Source organism: Lacerta agilis, chromosome 2 (assembly GCF_009819535.1).
Source record: "Lacerta agilis isolate rLacAgi1 chromosome 2, rLacAgi1.pri, whole genome shotgun sequence".
Classification (NCBI taxonomy): Eukaryota; Metazoa; Chordata; class Lepidosauria; order Squamata; family Lacertidae; genus Lacerta; species Lacerta agilis.
The window spans coordinates 112,025,673-112,046,273 of NC_046313.1; the positions used below are offsets into that span (position 1 = coordinate 112,025,673).

At 42.0% G+C, this 20,601-nt stretch overlaps 1 protein-coding gene across 4 annotated transcripts; it reads left to right on the forward strand.

The window, feature by feature from the left end:
• Positions 1-270: 270 nt before the first annotated feature.
• LOC117042650 (zinc finger protein 91-like) lies at positions 271-9,449 on the forward strand. 4 transcript variants are annotated; one of them, XM_033142223.1, is made up of 3 exons: positions 271-385; positions 5,339-5,481; positions 6,997-9,449. In XM_033142223.1, the coding sequence occupies exons 2-3, from the start codon at positions 5,412-5,414 to the stop codon at positions 9,267-9,269; spliced, it is 2,343 nt and encodes a 780-aa protein (XP_032998114.1). In that variant the 5' UTR covers positions 271-385; positions 5,339-5,411; the 3' UTR covers positions 9,270-9,449. The 4 variants fall into 4 exon arrangements, with proteins under 4 accessions (XP_032998114.1, XP_032998117.1, XP_032998116.1 ...); XM_033142226.1 differs by having other exon boundaries at positions 272-385; positions 7,000-9,449; XM_033142225.1 differs by having other exon boundaries at positions 326-375.
• Positions 9,450-20,601: the final 11,152 nt, after the last annotated feature.

Consider the following 20,601-nt stretch of genomic DNA (forward strand, 5'->3'; position numbering starts at 1 on the left):
TTTAAGTAGTTTTTTTAAAAAGCACTTTTCCAGATCCTCATAAACAGCAGCTTACCTGGGTCTCAACACGTAGCATTTTTACTCAAACTTTAGTCCCCAGGCGTTGTTAGACTACAACTCCCACAATCCCTAGCTAGCAGGTCCAGTGGTCAGGGATGATGGGAATTGTAGTCCCAAAAAATCCAGGGAGGGGCAAGATTGAGAAACACTGGAAGATACTACATCCCCCAGAAGGCTTTGGGTCTGGATAAGGAAGACCGCCAGGCGTGGGAAGCCCCACAATGCAACGGGCTCTCTGGTAGAAGCATTTCCCGCATTGCAGGTCGCTTTGGCAACTCATCAAGGAAGAGAGGCTGCTGCTGACTCTTGTAACGGGTGAATGCGGGTGAGAAGCAGGAAAGGGGAGATACGGGTCTAAGGGCTTATCCGCACTTACTCTTGAATCCCCCACCCCGCCCCCAAAACTGCTATTTAGTGCTCATTTAGAGGAGCAAGCAACAATTCAGATTTTACCCAGATTGGCCTTTGATCCAACCTATCCCTAAAGAGCAGATTTTTTTCCATTGGAAAGGAGTGGGGCAAGGGGGAAATTGCCCAGACATGTGCTTTCCTAAGCGGATGTGTGAGGGAAAGAGTGGGGAGAGGCTGAATTGTAGAATCAAAGAAGTGTAGAGTTGGAAGGGGATCTGAGGGCCATCTAGTCCAACCCCCTGCAATGGAGCCATTGGAATATGCAGTTGTAATGGGTAGCTATCTAGAACCATGGAAGTGGGGGAAGGGAAGCTGATGACTATGATTCTGTGAGTAAATTGAATGGAATATGAAAACTTGTAATGGAAAAAAGCATAATTTTTTTTAAGAGAATGCAGTGCCAGGGCTCTAGCACGATACCAGAGCCCTTGCTCTGCCCTCCTCAAAACCAGATAATTGTAATTCTGGTGTTTCTTTTGCTTCTTAGATTGTCTTTTCTTGTGCCATGGAATTCCAATTATAATACCAATAAAATGCAATATAAAAAATAAGATTCAATCTAAGAAATAAAATAAGCAATTAAAGTGCAATTGAATTGATAATTTTCAACAGTATACAGTTTTAAGTTGTGTTTAAAAAAACAAAAACAAAAAAACACCCACCCATCCCAGATCCCATAAATGGCAGCTCACCTGGGGCTCAGCTCAAAGCATTATTTCTCAAACTTGGATCCCCAGTTGTTTTTGGACTACAACTCCCATCGTCCTTAGCTAGCAGCTCCAGTGGTCAGGAATGATGGGAGTTTGTAGTCTAACATTGGGTAGGTGGGGACCTAAGTTTGATAAATACTGGAAGAGACTACATCTCCCAGAAGGCTTTGGGTCTGGATAAGAAAGAAGGCAAGGACTGGGGAGCCCCATAATGCCCTCCTTTTCAATGAATCTTCTTGGTGGGAATGGGAGGAGGCAGAACAAGATTGTTGTGATAAGGAAAAGCACATTGGGGGGGTCACATGCAGGGTGCCCTTAGGGAGTTTTGGGAAGAGAAGCTGCAGCCAACATGTGTAATGTTATATATACAGTGGACGCTCGTGTTGCGAACATGATCCATGCGGGAGGCACATTCACAACCCGCAGGATTCACAACCTGCAGTACCATGTCTGTGCATGCGCAGGTTGCGATTCGGCTCTTCTGAGCATGCACAAAGCACAATTTAGTGCTTCTGCGCGTGCACAAGTGCTGAAACCCAGAAGCAACCTGTTCCGGTACTTCTGGGTTCGGCGCGGTGCACAACCCGAAAACGCACAACATGAAGCGTCTGTAACCCGAGGTGTGACTGTAATGTATACAGTGGTACCTGAGGTTACATATGCTTCAGGTTACAGACTCCGCTAACCCAGAAATAACGCTTCAGATTAAGAACTTTGCTTCAGGATAAGAACAGAAATCGTGCTCTGGCGGCGCAGCGGCAGAGGGAGACCCCATTAGCTAAAGTGGTGCTTCAGGTTAAGAACAGTTTCAAGTTAAGAATGGACCTCCAGAACGAATTAAGTTCTTAACCTGAAGTACCACTGTATAGGAATGAATGACCGAGTGGTGCAAGGGCTTTGGTAGCATCCCAGAGCCCCTCACTCGGCCTTCCTTTAGCCAGATAATTATATTTCTTGCGCTTCTTTTGTTTAATAGAATCATAGAACATTTGGACTGGAAGGGGCCCCAAGGTTCATCTTGTCCAACCCCCTGCAATGCAGGAATCTCAGCTAACGCATCCATGACAGATGGCCATCCAACCTCTGCTTAAAAACTTCCAAGGAAGGAGATTCTGCAGCTTCCCGAGGGAGACAGTTCCCACTGTTGAACAGCTCTTATTATCAGAAAGTTCTTCCATATGTCTAAAGGGAATCTCCTTATATTGTATTGTACTGTATATCAAATTTGAGTCCCCAGGTGTTGTTGGACTACAACTCCCATCATCCTCTTCTTGCAGGAGCAGTGGTCAGGAATGATGGGACTTTGTGGGGCAGGTATCCAAATTTGAGAAACACTGGAAGAAACTACATCTCCCAGAAGACTTTGGGTCTGGATAAGAAAGAAGGCTTGAGAAGCCCCACAAGCACTTTCTTCTGTCAGCCCTCAGGTATTCTTCCTGGCAGGAAGGAGAAGAGGCAGAACAGGATTGTTGTGATAAGGAGAAGCACATTGGAGTAAGACAGAGGTCACTTGCAGGATTTCCTTTGGGAGTTCATCATGGAAGTAAAGCTGCAGCTGACTCATGTAAAGTGTGAATGTGGGTGAGAAGCAGGAGAGGGGAGGTATGCGTCTATGGGCTTATCCACATTAACTATTGGCCCCCCACCCCACCCCCAAAACTGCTCTTTGGTGCTCATTTAGAGGAGCAAGCAGCAATTCAGATTCCCCCCATATTGGCCTTTGATCCAACCTATCCCTAAATAGCAAGTTTCCCCTTGGAAAGGAGTGGGGCAAGGGGGAAACTGCTCAGACACGTGCTTTCCAAGTGGATGTGTGAGGGAAAGAGAGGAGAGAGGTAGAATTGGAGAATTGGAAGGGGATCTGCAGGTCATCTAGTCCAACCCCCTGCAATTGAGTAATTAGAATATGCAGTTGTAATGGGTAAATATATGGAACCATGGAAGGGGGGGGGAGGGAAGTCGATGACCATGATTGTGTGAGTTAATTGAATGGAACATGGAAACTTGTAATGGGAAAAGGCACAAATAATTGTCTGGATTTTTAATTAAATAAAAGACGTTGCCAGGTCTCTGGCACCATCCCGAAGCCCTCGCTCCAACCTCCCGAAGTCAGATAATAGTATTTCTGGTGTTGTTGTTTTGTTTCTTCTTTTGTATTTTATTTTGCCATAGAATTCCGATTGTAATGCCAAACTCAACTAAATCGTACATTACATTACAACCTCTGCTTGAAAACCTTCATGAAAAGTGAGGTGTGTATGTGAGAGAAAAGGGGGAGGTGAAGCCCCCTTGGATATTGTTCCTAAAATCGGTGGATGCTCTATTAGACTGCAGCAGTATAATTGGAAATAATTGGTGGTGGATCAAAATTGGCTTATTTAAATTGTTAGTTGGTAAAAGAAAAAAAACTTATTAGGATACCATTTACAAGAGGCACCCCTTAGATTTTGACTGCCTAGGGGCCTCCACAGGGTTTAATCCTGCACTGGTGGTGGCAGGAAAACAATAGGGATTTTCGGGACATAACAGACTTCCCATAAGAAGTTTCTGGTTGTGCGGGGCGGTGGGTAGATTGGCAGACAGGATGGGGTAGGGTTGCCATGCTCTGGAACTTCCAAGAAATAGCCAGGAGCCAGCTGTCGGAAATGGTGTCCTGGTGGAAATTGCTGTAATGTCCGGAAAAATCCAGACGTACGGCAACCCATGTCAGAAGTGTAGAATTTGGTTAATTTCCATTAACTTGCCCCCCCCCCCCAAAAAAAAAGTTCAAAAACATTTGTGTCCAGATTTTCACTTTTTGAAATATGGCAACACTAAGGATCGGTCAGACAAACACAGTCCTATCTGAAAAAATAAAAGATAACCCTAGGAATAGAGTGATGGAGGAATGGGATGGGTTGTTGAGGTATTTAAAAATGAGATGCGACCCTAGCATGGATTTCGCTTTGTAATAGCTCTTGTGGAAAAAAAGCAAATGGACAAGGTAATGATTTCTGTGAAGTAGATACGAATATAATGATATATTAATTGAAGTTTCAGTGTTCAACTGGACTATTTATATGTTATATTTGGAAGTGGCGGAGTATAGGAAGAGGGAAGTCGATTTAAGCACCGAATGTGTACAAGACCTGACATAAAGAAAAGATGCAGGAGATAAAACAAAATTAGTTTAAATCTATATTTGTTCCTACACTATAATGGATAGACAAAGTCTTGTTCACTAGGAAACTATTTGGTTTTATTATAAACTGTGTGTAATGTTTTTCTTTTATGTACGATGATATTGAGTGTGTCGGTCTGTATGTTAAATATGATTGTTGTTGTGTTGTTGTTGTTTTGTGTTTTTTTGTTGTTGTCGTGGCTATTGTTTGTAGTTCCTTGTTGGTTTTTTTCTTTGGAAAATGGAAAATGAACAATAAAAAGAATTTTTTTTTTAAAAAAAGGATTGGTCAGACACACTAAGGTCTGGACAAGTTTAAACAATGGAGGGGCCGAAGGTGCTCTCTTGTCTTGAATCATCCAACATGCAGCTTCATTGAAGGTCCTCAAATTCAAGTGTTTTGAGAGTGGAGGAGAAACTTCATCCTTTCCACTTTCGTCCTGCCATGCATAATTTTAAAAATTTCTATCGTGTCACCTCTCACTTTGCTTTTCAGAAAAGCCCCAAATGCTTTTTGATGTGAGGTGACCAGGATTATTCCAAATGCACTTGCACCCTAGATTTGTATAATGACACTATGATATTGTATGGGGAATTTGCCTTTTTCACAGACTCTGTACACACACTGGGCCAAAATCTTTGAGCTGTTCACTATGACCCCAAGGTATTCTTGCTGGTCAGTCAATACCAGTAGGTTTCCGAGCACAATTCAAATGTTGGGCGCTCGCCCTGTGGAATGCCCTCCCATCAGATGACAAGGAAATAAACAACTATCTGACTTTTAGAAGACACCTGAAGGTAGCCCTGTTTAGGGAAGTGTTTAATGTTTGATATTTTCTTGCGCTTTTAATTCTGTTGGGAGCCGCCCAGAGTGGCTGGGGAATGAATGAATGAATGAATGAATAAATTATTATTATTATTATTATTATTATTATTATTATTATTATTATCCCATAGGCCAATGAAGGGCCACTGCTAAAGTTTTATTTTCATACAGGGCAGTAAAAAGAGGCAGCCCCATGTCCACCGTGATCCTCTGCCAAGCCGTCAGTTGAAAGCCAAGGAGAACGATGCAGAAGTGCCTTTCCCTGGGAGCAATGTTGTTGCTGGAGCACTCCTACTCTCTCCCACCCAGTCCAGGTAGGTCAGCAACTAAATGGTTTTCACAGGCGTATGCCCTGTGGAACGCCTTCCCATCAATATAAAGGAAATAAGCAACTATCTGACTTTTAGAAGACATCCAAGGAGTGTGGTGGAGTGGCCTTCTTTGGAGGTCTTTAAGCGGAGGCTTGACAGCCACCTGTCAGGAATGCTTTGATGGTGTTTCCTGCTTGGCAGGGGGTTGGACTGGATGGCCCTTGTGGTCTCTTCCAACTCTATGATTCTATGATCTGAAGGCAGCCCTGTTTAGGGAAGTTATTAATGTTTGATGTTTTATTCTGTTTTTAGTCCTCTGTTGGGAGCCAACCAGAGCGGCTGGGGAAACCCAGCCAGATGGGCAGGGTATAAGTAATAAATTTGTTGTTGTTGTTGTTGTTGTTGTTAAAGAAGAATCCAGAGGTCACTGTGCATCAGGGAATCTTCTGGAAAGGAAAAATAAGGAGCAATTTATGCAGACAGTGACATTATGCCACAGACTGTGCCAGAGGAGAGTGTCACACTCACCAAAGGCAGGTTATGGGGAACACCAAGCCAAGAGGGAGCCGCTGAGGGCACCACAACAAAGAGGAACATTGAAAGGGGAGAGTTGTTTGGGGCACCGAATTTCAGCATTTCACAGGGCGGTGTTGGAATTTCAAAGCCCAAAGTCTGCCATGCACTCGCACCTTCCTTGGGCGGCTCAATGTAGCTTTCAAGGTGGGGGGTGGGATTGTAACAGTCCATGGGGTCACGAAGAGTCAGACACGACTAAACGACAACAACCACTACATCATGACAAGGAATCCCAGCAAGGAACATAAAAAAGCTGCTGAGAACCTGACCCCAATGATATAGGATGGCAGCCTTGTACACTCACTTGCACATCTCGAAAAGCCACTTCTGTGAGGGAGAGACTCCATCAGGCAAGGCCTTATTCCACCTGCCTTTCCCCACCCCCCAGTCTCTGCTTCTCAATTTGTCTTTCTATTATGTTATGCACTGTGGCTTGCTGTTGTGTTATTGATTGTAGTTTGGAAGTTATTGTAATTGTTAGGAGTGGGTTTCTGTTTAATGTTTATATGCTGGTATTTAATATTATTCTATACTATACTATTCTAGTGATTGTTGAATGCTACTTTATTAGATGTAGGTTGCTTATTTTAAAGTTATGTTTTATTATCACATTTTTGTATTGCATTAGAGTGTAATAAGGTGTACATTGTTTATTCAGCCTGTAAACCGCCTTGGGTATTGTAAGATAGAAAGACTGTATACAAATTAAAAGTGATGATGATGACTAAAGTGAGGCCACTTTGTGTGAAGAACAGAGGGGCTGTGGGCATTTTGCCCAAATCTGGGCCTACCCCTTAATGCAATTTGTGTATGGGTGGCTGCGAGAGCTTCCACAGGTTCAAGCTTCATATCTTGCATATCATAGCACAACCATCATTCAGTTTGTATTGTGTGGTTCCTTCTCTTCCAGACTCAGAATAACTTTTTCACCTTCTCTCTAAGCAGGTGACACCAGTAGAAAATATACCTGCCCGATCTGTGGCGAGTGCTTTGCCTCCACGTTGGCTATTGCCGGACACCAGAGAATCCACACAGGAGAGAAGCCCCAGAAGACCAGTGAGAGTGGGGAATGTTTTGGTCAGAGTTCAGGGCTTTCGAGCCACCAAAGAACCTGTCAAAGAGAAAAACCCTATAAGTGTGCAAAGTGTGGGAAAACGTTTACTCATCGATCCGTCCTTCGGCTCCATCAGAATGTCCATGCAGGAGACAACTCCTATCACTGCTGGGAGTGTGGAGCGAAACATTCCCGACTCTCGGATTTTGTGAAGCATCTCAGAGCCCACGCAAGAATAAAACCATACAAATGCTTGGAGTGTGGGAAATGTTTCCCCCAGAATTCGCAGCTTTGTGAACACCAGAGAGTCCACACAGGAAAGAAACTACACAAATACTTACAGTCTGAGACGAGCTTCTCTAGACGGCGGCAACTGGTGAGACGCCAGCAGATCTATAAGGGGGGGAAACCCTACAAGTGCATTAAATGTGGCAAGTCGTTTGCTCAGCGCACTGCCCTTGCAATCCATCGGAAGGGCCACTCAGCAAAGAAACTATATAAATGCTTGGAGTGTTGGAAATATTTTCCTAGCCAATCATTTTTTGTGAAACATCAGAGAATCCACACAGGATTCCACCAATGTGATGGGTGTGGGAAACGTTTTCTCTGGAGATCACAGCTTATTGTACACCAGAAAATCCCCAAAGGAGAGAAATGCCACAAATGCAATGAGTGTGAGTCATACTTCTCCTGTAGGCCACAACTTGTTATTCATCAGCGAACCCATTCAGGAGAAAAGCCTCATATGTGCTTGGAGTGTGGGAAATGCTTCCCCACAAAATCAGATCTTGTTCAACACCAGATAATCCACCCAGGAAAGAAACCCTATCAATGCACAGAGTGTAGGAAATGTTTTTTCGATAAACCTGCCCTTTTGAGCCATCAGATGGTTCACAATGGAGAGAGTCCCCATAAATGTGCCGAGTGTGGGGAAAGATTTGTTTCGCCGGAAGAACTTGAAATCCATCAGGGAATCCACACAGGAGAGAAACCCTACAAATGCGTGGAATGTGGAAAATGTTTTGCCGGCCTAGCAGACCTTGATGAACACCAGAGAGTGCACATCAGAGAGGGGCCTTATGAATGTAGAGATTGTGGGAAATGTTTTTCTACTTCATCACATCTTAATAGACATAAGAAAGCCCACCCAGGAGAGCCATATAAATGTTTGGACTGTGGAAAGGTATTTTCTCATTCACATACCCTTAAGGGGCACCAGAAAAAACATACAGCAGAGAGATGCCATGAATGCTTGGAATGTGGAAAATGTTTTCCTAGGAAATACAGTCTTATGCTTCATCAGAGAATCCACACAGGGGAGAGGCCCTACAAATGCTTAGAATGTGGGGAATGCTTTTCAAGGAGAGACGGTCTTGCAAAACATCAGAGAGTCCACACAGGAGAGATATCCTATAAATGCACAGAGTGTGAGGAATGTTTTACTAGTGAATCACGGTTTATCATCCATCAGAAGAGCCATGCAGAAGAGCCTTACAAATGTATGGAATGTGGAAAATCCTTTCCTAATAATATGAAGTTTCGTAGACACCAGAAAACTCATACTAAACCGGAACGCTACAAATGTGTGCAATGTAGAAAATTATTTGCCAGCCCAGCAGACCTTGATGAACACCAGAGAGTGCACATAGGAGAGGGGCCTTATAAATGTGAAGATTGTGGGAAACGTTTTTCTACTTCACCACGTCTTATGAGACATAAGAGAGTCCACCCAAGAAAGCCATATAAATGTTTGGAATGTGGAATGATATTTTCTCATTCACATACCCTTAAGGGGCACCAGAAAAAACATACAGTAGATAGATGCCACAAATGCTTGGAATGTGGGAAATGTTTTTCTAGGAAACACTGTCTTAGGCTTCATCAGAGAACCCACACAGGGGAGAAGCCCTACAAATGCTTAGAATGTGGGAAATTCTTTTCGAGGAGAGACAGTCTTCTGAAACATCGGAGAATCCACACAGGAACGATATTCCATAAATGCACAGAGTGTGAGGAATGTTTTGCTAGCGAATGGCGGCTTATCATGCATCAGAAGAGCCATGCAGAAGAGCCCTACAAATGTATGGAATGTGGAAAATCCTTTCCTGATAATAAGAAGTTTCGTAGACACCAGAAAATTCATACTAAATCGGAACCCTAGAAAGCATATCTCATCATCCCTAGGGCAATCAATACAGGAGACAAGCCCTACAAATGCTTGGAGAGTGAAAAATGTTTTACTGAAAAGTCAGGGCTTCTTATACCCAAGAGAGTCCACACAGGAGAGAGGCCTTACCAGTGTGTAGAGTGTGGGAAATGTTTCTCACAGAGGAACCTTAAAGAACACCAGAGACTCCATAAGGAATAGAAAGCACATAAATGTTGGGAGTGCGGGAAACGTTTTAATAAGATTTTGTTACAGATTTTTCATAATATAATAAGATAAAAGAAACAAATCTAAATTAAAAAAAAAACAGAAACAAAGAGAGACGGATAAGAGAAAATACCAAAGGAAAACAACAATACAGAAGAAAATAAAAGAGAAAAGGACTTTTGATTCTCCCGGCTATCTGTTACATAAAATAAATTATTCAAAATATTCACCCTAGAATGACATCCAACAGATCTACTTTCTGTTAGGCAATATTTTCCTAGTCTTCTATCCCAAATGTATCTGATTAATTCATATTCCTTTATATACAAAAAGTCCAAAAGGGGTTCTCTAATTATTGCTATTAATAAATTTCAGCAATCATTTTTCTCTAAACAAACATATGAACTTTGCCTCTATTCTTCAACAACCATTCCTCCATATTAAATGTTAAAGTGTCTTTCCATCTTCGCCCACACAAGAGTTTCTTCTATTTATATATTAAAACAGCATTCCACAATCATTTTCATATTGTGTATTCATTAATTGAATTTCCAAATTGTAGACAAAGACCTTTCTCTCTCAACTCTATCTCTGCCGGCTCAGGTTGTCTCTTCATTTCTCCATCCTTAGCTTCATTCCACTCCTCCAACACCACAATTCTACTTTTTCATTCCTCTAAACACCATTTTCTGGCAATCTTTACCGAAATTGCTCCCTGAAGTCTCTGTTTTTATTTGATTTTTCAAATATAGATTTACAACAAAACCAAATACATTTCCATGTACAGAGTTTTCTCTTAATCTTGAGACCCCCCCATGCCCTCCATGGCTCCTAATGTCAGTGTTTTCAACTGCATATTATATCAAATCTACAGTATATTTTATATCTATCCATATTATACATAGAATTTGTTACATTACAAGTGAGATTAAAATCCTGCTAATGTTTTCATCTGCTTACAATAGTCTCCTAAATAAATTATAAATTTCCCCCATTCTTTCTTGAAGTTTTCGTCTTCTTGGTTCCTGAGTTTTCCGGTCAGTTTTGCCATTTTCGCGTAGTCCAACAGCTTGATTTGCCATTCTTCTCTGGTCTGGATTCTGTCTTTGTTCCATCTCTGGGCTAGTAGCATCCATGTGGCTCTTGTCACATACATAAAAAGTCTTTCCTGCTCCTTTGGGATGTCAGTACCTTCAATTACTAATAAAAAAGCTTCCTTTTTATATACAAAATTTATTTTAAACATTTTCCCCCCAATTCATTATCTATCATCTCCCATAAAGCTTTTATTACCTTACACAACCACCACATACGATAAAAGGTACCTTCTTTCTCTTTACCAGTACATTTCCAGCAGATATTTCTACTGGTTCTATACATTTTTGCTAGCTTAGTCAACTACCACCGGTACATCATTTTCATATCGTTTTCTTTCAGCCCTAAATTTCAAATCCGTTTTCTATAACTTTTCCCAAGTCCTTTGCTCAGTGTATCATGACAGATTTGACCAGTTTGTCTCTTGTGTGCCATTCCAAGAGCAATTTGTACAAAATATACATACAAAAATGTGGCATTTCATCCTTCTCTAATCTGCTTTCATTCACCATTTCATTAAACTCTGCTCTAATCATTTTTATTTGCTCATCAAGGAAAATGCCAACAGTCACTGGAATGCCCAGTGACATGTTTTCCATAAGGAATGTGCTTGATCTTATTAACAATTCAATCTCTCTTCATGACCCCATGGACCAGAGCATGCCCAGCACTCCTGTCTTCCACTGCCTCCTGCAGTTTGGTCAGACTCATGTTGGTAGTGCCTGGAGGTGGTTGGAGGATGGATGGCGGCTAACAGATTGAGCAGCAGGACTGGTGACTGGGAGTGGCCGCCGGGACCACATAACACCAGTCCTGAGAGATCTACATTGGCTCCCAGTAAGTTTCTGAGCACAATTCAAAGTGTTGGTGCTGACCTTTAAAGCCCGAAACAGCCTCGGTCCTGTATACCTGAGGGAGCATCTCCACCCCCATCATTCAGCCCGGACACTGAGATCCAGCGCTGAGGGCCTTCTGGCAGTTCGCTCACTACGAGAAGCAAAGCTACAGGGAACCAGGCAGAGGGCCTTCTCGGTAGTGGCGCCTGCCCTGTGGAACTCCCTCCCATCAGAGGTCAAAGAGATTAGCAACTACTTGACATTCAGAAAATACCTGAAGGCAGCCCTGTTTAGGGAAGTTTTTAATCTGTGACATTTTAATGTATTTTGGTGTTTGTTGGAAGCCGCCCAGAAGGCTGGGGGGACCCGGCCAGATGGGCGGGGTACGGATAATAAAATTATTATTATTATTATTATTATTATTATTATTATTATTATTATTATTATTATCTTCGAGAACACTGTCCAACCGTCTCGTCCTCTGTCGTCCCCTTCTCCTTGTGCCCTCAGTCTTTCCCAACATCAGGGTCTTTTCCAGGGAGTGATGTGGCCAAAGTATTGGAGCCTCAGCTTCAGGATCTGTCCTTCCAGTGAGCACTCAGGGCTGATTTCCTTAAGAATGGATAGTTTTTATCTTTTTGCAGTCCATGGGACTCTCAAGGGTCTCCTCCAGCACCGTAATTCAAAAACATCAATTATTTGGCGATCAGCCTTCTTTGTGGTCCAGCTCTCACTTCCATACATCACTGCTGGGAAAACCATACCTTTTACTATACAGTACGTACGGACCTTTGTCAGCATGGTGATGTTTCTGCTTTTTACGATGCTGTCTAGGTTTGTCATTGCTTTTCTTCCAAAAAGCAGGCGTCTTCTAATTTCGTGACTGCGGTCACCATCTACAGAGATCATGGAGCCAGGAGGTGATGGACCAGTGGCCATGATCTTAGTTTTTTTGATGTTGAGCTTCAGACCATATTTTGTGCTATCCTCTTTCATCCTCAATAAGAGGTTCTTTAATTCCTCCTCACTTTCTTGTGTCATCTGCATATTTGAGGTTGTTGATATTTCTTCCAGCAATCTTAATTTCATTACATCTCCCATCTCCACCTTAAGAGTTTCATAGCAGAGGGTACATTTTATCATATGTGGTGGCAATGCAAGGTTATTAAAACTTTTTGGGAAATGATATATAATGAATTTTAAAAATGTTAAAAAACAACCTTTGTTTAAAAACAGAAGCTTTTCTTTTAGGTATTACAGGAATGGATATACCTAAAGAATATAAGAATCTGTTCAACGGCCGCACAGATATTGTTAGCCCAACAATGGAAAGAGAACTGGCAAATGAAGTTAACGGAGTATGCAGAAATTGCCAAATTAACTAGGAAACTTACAAATCAAGATGACCACAAATATTAAAAAGGATGGGAAATGTTTATTGCATATGTACAAAAACATTGTAAGGAAGCTAATATATTAGCAGGATTTTAAAAACACTTGTAAGATGATGAATGTTTAAACTTGGAGGTGTTGTTGTTGTTCAGTCGTGTCCGACTTCGTGACCCCATGGACCAGATCACAGCAGGCACCCCTATCCTCCACTGCCTATCGCAGTTTGGCCAAACTCATGCCAGTCGCTTTGAGAGCACTGTCCAACCATCTCATCCTCTGTCGTCCCCTTCTCCTTGTGCCCTCCATCTTTCCCAACATCAGGGTCTTTTCCAGGGAGTCTTCTCTTCTCATGAAGTGGCAATTACTTGGAGGTAATCAGAGATAAAGACTTGATTGACATGCATAAATTGAGATAACACAAGGAACCAGGGGGAGGGAGTCAATCGCATAATGTAAATTTAATACTATGTGAATACAGTTGTTTGAAACCTTTTTATTTTATCTTTATCTGTGATGATCTTGTTTAATTGTGAAAATTAATAAAAAATATTTATTAAAAAGGATACCGGTAGGTAGCAATGTTGGTCTGCCGTAGTCGAAACAAAATAAAAATAAATAAAAAGGAAGTGTGCATGCACACGAAAGCTCATACCAACAACAAACTTAGTTGGTCTCTTAAGGTGCTAGTGGGAGGAATTTTTTTTATTTTATTAAAAAGAAGGGGGGAGAAGAGCTTAATAGTGTTCTGTCTTTTACAAAGTGACTTTGTATCGTGTAACTTGTGAAGGGGCAGCGGGGAGCAGGAGATGCTCCATTCTATTCCCTAGCACCATTGTGGGGGTGACTCTTCCCTTGGTGTCAATTTGCTCTGCATCGGAGTGAAAAGGGAAGAGGTGGAGGGAAGGAAGGGAAGATGGGCTTGCGGGAAACGGCAAGTGAAGGAAATGATTCCCGATCTTCAAATTCTACAAGGTTGGATGAGGATGGCAGACAAAGAGAATTCTCCCCGCCCATATCTGAAAAGTTCCATGGCACAACATCCCTGTGTGGGTGATGAAGCTGAGAGTTGTTCACTAGCCAAAGGTGTGTTGGAAACCCCTTGCAGTACAACCAGTGGGGTTTTTTTCTGAGGGCTCATGGGGGTATGCATACCCCTAAACATTTTGTGAAACAAAAAAAATGTTTAGATCTAGGACAAATATTTGCTGGAAATGCAGGGAGGCTAAAGGTACATACATCCACATGTAGTGGAACTGTCATAAGAGCAGGCAGTTCTGGGAAATGATCTGCAATTAACTTAAGAAAATGTTCAAATGCTCTCTCCCTAAAATACCGGAGGCCATTCTGCTAGGAATAATGGGAAATGAAATAAAAGAGTACTTATGTACGCCACAGAGGCTGCCAGAATTCTAGCTGCGAAAGGATGGAAGGAAGAGGATATCCCAACCAAATCGGATTGGCAAAATAAATTAAGAGAATATGCTGAATTAGCGAGACTTCCAACGACGTTACAATATATCTCAGATGAAAAAATTACTAGCGAATGGGATATTTGTAGAGTCTATGTTAAAGAATATTGTCAAATGATAAATCTGTTGGCAGGGTTTTGATTGAGTTGTGCTTTGAGAAGGACAATTTTACAAAATTGAATGTAAGTTAAATAACAAGGAGAAACAAAGTCAATGTGTGGGTCTAAATAATTTAATTTGAGAACTTAATGGGAAGGTCAGAGGTCAAGTTAACTTTAATTACAAAATAGTGGACAAACAAGTATCAAACAAAGAATGAAGAACTGTTTGTTTATATTTTGTTTATACCATTTGAGGATGATTTTTGTTGTACAATTCTGAAACCAATAAAGCATTTTTTAAAATAATGTGAATCTATGTTTGGCCTCATTGAGGTGTACTTTTTCAATTTGAGTAGGGAAATGAGAGTACCCCTAACATTTTTTTAGGGGAAAAAAGCCCTGGGCATTGTTGTTGTTGTTGCACTGGGCAAAATGATCCATAACTGACTGCATTTTGACTCTCAAGCTGCAAAGGATTCCTCCCGACAGTCCTCCTGTGACCTTCGGCTGCAGCCCTCTTAACCTCATTTTCCTGCAAATCTTCTTCTTTGGCGATCACTAGTAGCTGGGTAAGTTTGTCTTCCACGAACACAGGGCTTAGCACGAGTCTGTGAAGTAAGCCCCCATTGAGCAAATTGAGACTTAAGAGAGACACGGTTAGCGGGATTGCAGCCGTTGTCGTTTTACACTTCAGAGACCCCTCACTGACCATCCCTTGCCCAGGACTGGAGGAAGGGGAACAAGATGGAGGGCAGACCAAACCTCCTGTGCCCTTCGGAGGGTTGAGAGGAAATTGGAGAGGTTGCAACATGGCACCCAGTTGGCCACTGTGAGAACAGGATGGGGGACTGTCCTGTGTTAACGTTCAAGTTAACGTCGCAGCATCGCAGAGCCATGAGATGCAAAGGTCCTTCATGACCACTGGCATTCTTACTGCGACACAAAGTCCAGCACACTTGAGCTGCGTGTGTAAAAGTATTTTTCCTCTCTTCTTCAAAGCAGGGCTTTTTCGCAGCGGAAAACGAAAGCAGTAGCTAGCGTCTGTATTTAGCTCTGGCAATTACTCACAACAAACTTTGGCTCATTAAAAAGATGATTTATTAAGGGCTCCGCTCCAGGAGAAGACACTCCCATCCTGGCTGGAAGCCGAAGAGAGACTGATTTACAACCTGATACATATCACGTTACACAGAAAGTCCAGTACATAATACCCAGATGTTGTGCAGCGTCATAGAATCATAGAGTTGGAAGAGACCATAAGGGCCATCCAGTCCAACCCCCTGCCAAGCAGGAAACACCATCAAAGCATTCCTGACAGATGGCTGTCAAGCCTCCGCTTAAAGACCTCCAAAGAAGGAGACTCCACCACACTCCTTGGCAGCAAATTCCACTGTCCAACAGCTCTTACTGTCAGGAAGTTCTTCTTAATGTTTAGGTGGAATCTTCTTTCTTGTAGTTTGAATCCATTGCTCCGTGTCCGCTTCTCTGGAGCAGCAGAAAACAACCTTTCTCCCTCCTCTATATGACATCCTTTTATATATTTGAACATGGCTATCATATCACCCCATAACCTTCTATTCTCCAGGCTAAACATACCCAGCTCCCTAAGCCGTCATCTGTGATGCAGGATGCACTGCTGAGCTTTTATTAAACCTAAAAGCACACACTCTCCAAGAGACTAGATGGGCTGCTGGCCTGATCCAGCCGGGCTCATCTTAGGTTATTCTGGCTTATTTAAAAATTCTGCCACATCCTTCCTTTAAAGAGCTTTTGATTACCTACATTGGACTTCATCACCTGGGACGTAGGCGAAGTTGAGAGAGGCCGGCTGCCTAAGATTCTTTTCGTTGCATAATGCGGTGGTGATTTTGGGTGTTTTCCAACAGCCCACGAATGTGCTTTAAGCTGCTGGGTTGTTGTTGTTTTTCTAAAGCACCCTCCCACAACCCCAAAATCACAGCCTGCCTGGGGCTCAGGGCCAAAGCCTGAAACTAAATCTCCCAGAAGCCTTTGCGTCTGAGAAGGAAAAGAGCCCAGGAGTGGGGATTCCCACAAGGCAACGGGGCTTTTGCTTTTTATCTCGCCAGTCCCCGAGAACAGGGGCTTTTGTGGGGCAGGAGGCAGGAGTTTTTTCTTGCAAGGCTTTGGAAGGGAAAGGCTCTTTCGCAGGAGGGGAGGCGGCTGGGCGTTGCTTCCAGACGGGGAAAACGGCTAGACTAAGGGAGGGAGGGCAGAAATCTGCGGCTGCAAGGAGCTTGCTAGGTCCCTCCTGGAGACTTGAGCTCCAGAAACGGAGCTGCTACTGCATCTGAGCCCTTTCCTGCACGCAAAGGGCGAGGCAGAAAAACTCCCCGAGGAGGTCGCTTGGGGAATCTTCGTGGAGAAGCTGCGCCTGACCCCCTGTAACGTGTGAATGCGGGGAGATGCGTGCCAGACTTTGATCTTTGGGATCACTGGAGGTGGGAGGGTAGCCTCTTCCCTTTCCACCTTTTTTCCTTTGCGAGGGGCATTGGCATGAACGTGGAGCGGGAGGGAGGCTGGAAAGGGGGGGAAAGAAAGAACATTTCATTTTTGTGAGCAGGCAGCGGTGGGACGTCAGCAGCCCCTTTTCCCTGGGCTGCTAGTACTCTTATTCATTCATTTTTCCTTCCCTTCCTTTAGTTTTTTGTTTTGTTTTTCATACTTATCTTGCATAAAGTGAAAACAAAATTTAAAAAAATCCTTCCAGTAGCACCTTAGAAACCAACTAAGTTTGTTCTTGGTATGAGCTTTCATGTGCATGCACAGTTCTTCATATACACAGGAAAGCTCATACCAAGAACAAACTTAGTTGGTCTCTAAGGTGCTACTGGAAGGATTTTTTATTTAATTTTTTTATTTTGTTTTGACTATGGCAGACCAACACGGCTACCTACCTGTAACTTGCATAAAGTGAGATTGTATCAGGCTGAATTGATTGACAGTGTCTTTCTGACTTGGAGTGTTTTGTATGCACTGCTTTGATTTTCAATAAATGAATTTTTTTAACGGGTGAGGAAGTAGGATTTTTCACATACTCCATGACAAAAGAGAAGATGTTTCAGAGGTGAGTAGTGATGAGAATATTTTGCTCATGGCTTAAATTTTTTTGAATTCTACACCTCAATGTACTTTTGGAAGAAAGCTTTTATTAATTTAAGCAAAGCAAAAGAAGCTAAATAAGCAGTCTAACCTTTTTCTTTAAAAAAAAAACCACTGAAAGTTGAAAAAGTACTTAATTATACATGCACTAAATGTGGAGAGGCGTAAATAAAAGAGAGAAAAAGAGAAACAGAAACCGTGTAGAGGGGAAAATAAAGGGGGCAGGGGGAAAACTCTTAAACTGTATATTTTACAAGGTTGTTTTTGTGCTTCACCAGACCTTAACCTATTAACAGCATTTGTAAAAATGGATCCAAAATATCATTGAACTTATGTATGGCATGTCTGCATTTATATGTAAGTCGTTTATATGTTGCGAGTTTGTATAAGACTCCAATCCAATCGTAGAAGGGAGACGCATTTTTATTTTTCCAATTCATCAATATCAGTCCTTTTCCTGTGGTCAGGGCACGGAGAATCCACTCTTATTGTCCTTTGGGTTCCATGATCACTGCAGATGGTGACAGCAGTCATGAAATTAGAAGACGCCTGCTTCTTGGGAGAAAAACAATGACAAACCTAGACAACATCTTAAAAAGCAAAGACATCACCTTGCCGACAAAGGTCCGTATAGTTAAAGCCATGGTTTTCCCAGTAGTAATGTACGGAAGTGATAACTGGACCATAAAGAAGGCTGATCGCCAGAGAATCGATGCTTTTGAATTATGGTGCTGGAGGAGACTCTTGAGAGTCCCATGGACGGCAAGATCAAACCTATCCATTCTTAAAGAAATCAGCCCTGAGTGCTCACTAGAAGGACACATCCTGAAGTTGAGGCTCCAGTACTTTGGCCACCTCATGAGAAGAGAAGGCTCCCTGGAAAAGACTCTGATGTTGGGGAAAATTGAGGGCACAAGGAGAAGGGGACGACAGAGGACGAGATGGTTGGACATTGTTCCCGGAGCTACCAACATGAGTCTGACCAAACTGCGGGAAGCAGTGGAAGACAGGAGTGTCGGGCGTGCTGTGATGTTGGGAAAGATGGGGGGCACAAGGAGAAGGGGACGACAGAGGATGAGATGGTTGGACAGTGTTCTCGAAGCTACTAACATGAGTTTGGCCAAACTGCGAGAGGCCGTGAAGGATAGGTGCGCCTGGTGTGCTCTGGTCCATGGGGTCACGAAGAGTCGGACACGACTGAACGACTGAACAACAACAACAAGGTTCCATGTGCTGGGTATATAACTGAAGAGGATATTTTGCTCAGTAAATGTAAGGTTGTTCTGTACAGTTCTGTTGATAGTTTCAGTTATAGGACACTGAAAAAACATATATTTTAGAGAAGCATTATCCCTAGTGCATCTCCAACAGTGAGATACATGAGATACCCCTTTTTAAGACAAACGTAATGGGGCCCAGTATATTCTAAATATTATTCTAACAGTCTAACATCTATGTTCCAATAGAGCCAATATTGATGTTCACTGGCAGAATTTGAAGGATGGATTTAGAGAGCTGCTGCCGCTGAGGCTTTTAAACATGTTTTAACAGCAGGTGGGCTTTTAAAGTTCTGTTGCCATCGTATAAGAGACCTAACATGTCTGCGAAATGGCCAAAGTATGCTGATATTTTGGAACAAGATGGCCAGAATTTTAAACTGAAAAGTTATGAACAATTGAAGGAGGTTATGACAGACTGGTTGCAGTACTATCAGATTAATGAAGTTTTTAAGATAGATAGAAAATTAGGTTTTTCAATTGAGAAGTCCAAGTTGGAAACAGAACTTATTGAACCGAATAGTAAGAATCTTTCCAGAATGTATAATTTGTTGCTAGAGTGGCATACAAAGGATGAAATGGTTAAATCAGTTATGATTGGTTGGGCAAAAGATGTGGGACATAATATCATGTTGGAGGATTGGGAAAGACTTTGGAAGCAAGGTATCAGATTTACTGCATGTATTACTTTGAGAGAAAATATTATGAAAATGATGTATAGATGGTACTTGACACCTGTGAAATTAGCTAAGATGTATCATGGAGTGAGTAATGAATGTTGGAAATGTAAAAAAGTGGAAGGTACCTTTTATCATATGTGGTGGACGTGCCCAAAGGTAAAGGAGTTCTGGGAGAAAATCTACAATGAGCTTAAAAAAGTGTTGAAAAACACATTTAGTAAGAAACCAGAGTCCTTTCTGCTGGGCATGGTCAACCAGGAGATTCCCAATAGAGACAAAACTTTCTTTATGTATGCCACAACAGCAGCTAGGATTTTAATAGCTAAGAACTGGAATAGTGAGATTTTACTGACAGTGGAAGAATGGAAGATGAAGTTGATTGAGTATATGGAACTCGCTGAACTGACTGCGAGACTCCGAGACCAGAGGGAGGAAGCGGTGCAAGAAGATTGGAAGAAATTTAGAGACTATTTGAAAAAATGTGATAATATAGAGATTTGAACTGGAAATCAGCTGAATTAATGGCAACAGCATAAAGTATATTAGGAGAAGTAGGATATAATTGTTAGAATTGATAAGGTGAATTGGAATGATTTAAGTTGTTAAAGTTAGAAATAAGATGATAGATAAATAAGGTATAGATTAGTTGTGAATGATGATTTTAAATTGTTATAAAGTTACTAAAATTAGATTTGTAATGAATGCAGCATAGAAGATGGGAGGAAGTCCATTAAGTAAGATTAAATAAGTATAAGGATGTTTAGGATTTATTTTTTGTTGTTGTATTTTTGGTGTTTTTAATTGTGGTTAAGTGTAGTTTGTATTTTTGGATTTTGTATTGTTTGTATTTGGTCTTTTTTTCTTGTATTTTGTCTTTTCTTTTTCTTTTTTCTTTCAGTTATTTTTGAAATATAATAAAATTTCTTAAAAAAAAAAAAAGTTCTGTTGCCATCCTTCCATATCTCAGTGGTTGGCAGAGAGCAAAGTTACTCTCTCTGTTCTGAGCGGTGAGCCAATGTTGAATTGCCAGTTCCATGGCTGGGTGAAGACAGGCCTGTCTGCTAGTTGACTCCTTATCAGGCCAGCTGTCCAGACCTCTAGGTGATGCCAAGTTCTCATTATACAGATAAATTCATGAGGAAGCCATCG

Bases quoted from the DNA above. Each gene is read 5' to 3' on its own strand.
- LOC117042650 (XM_033142223.1), top strand. From the start codon at position 5,412: ATGCAGAAGTGCCTTTCCCTGGGAGCAATGTTGTTGCTGGAGCACTCC. The intron at 5,482-6,996 runs GTAGGTCAGCAA...CTTCTCTCTAAG, and splicing joins CTCTCTCCCACCCAGTCCAG to CAGGTGACACCAGTAGAAAA.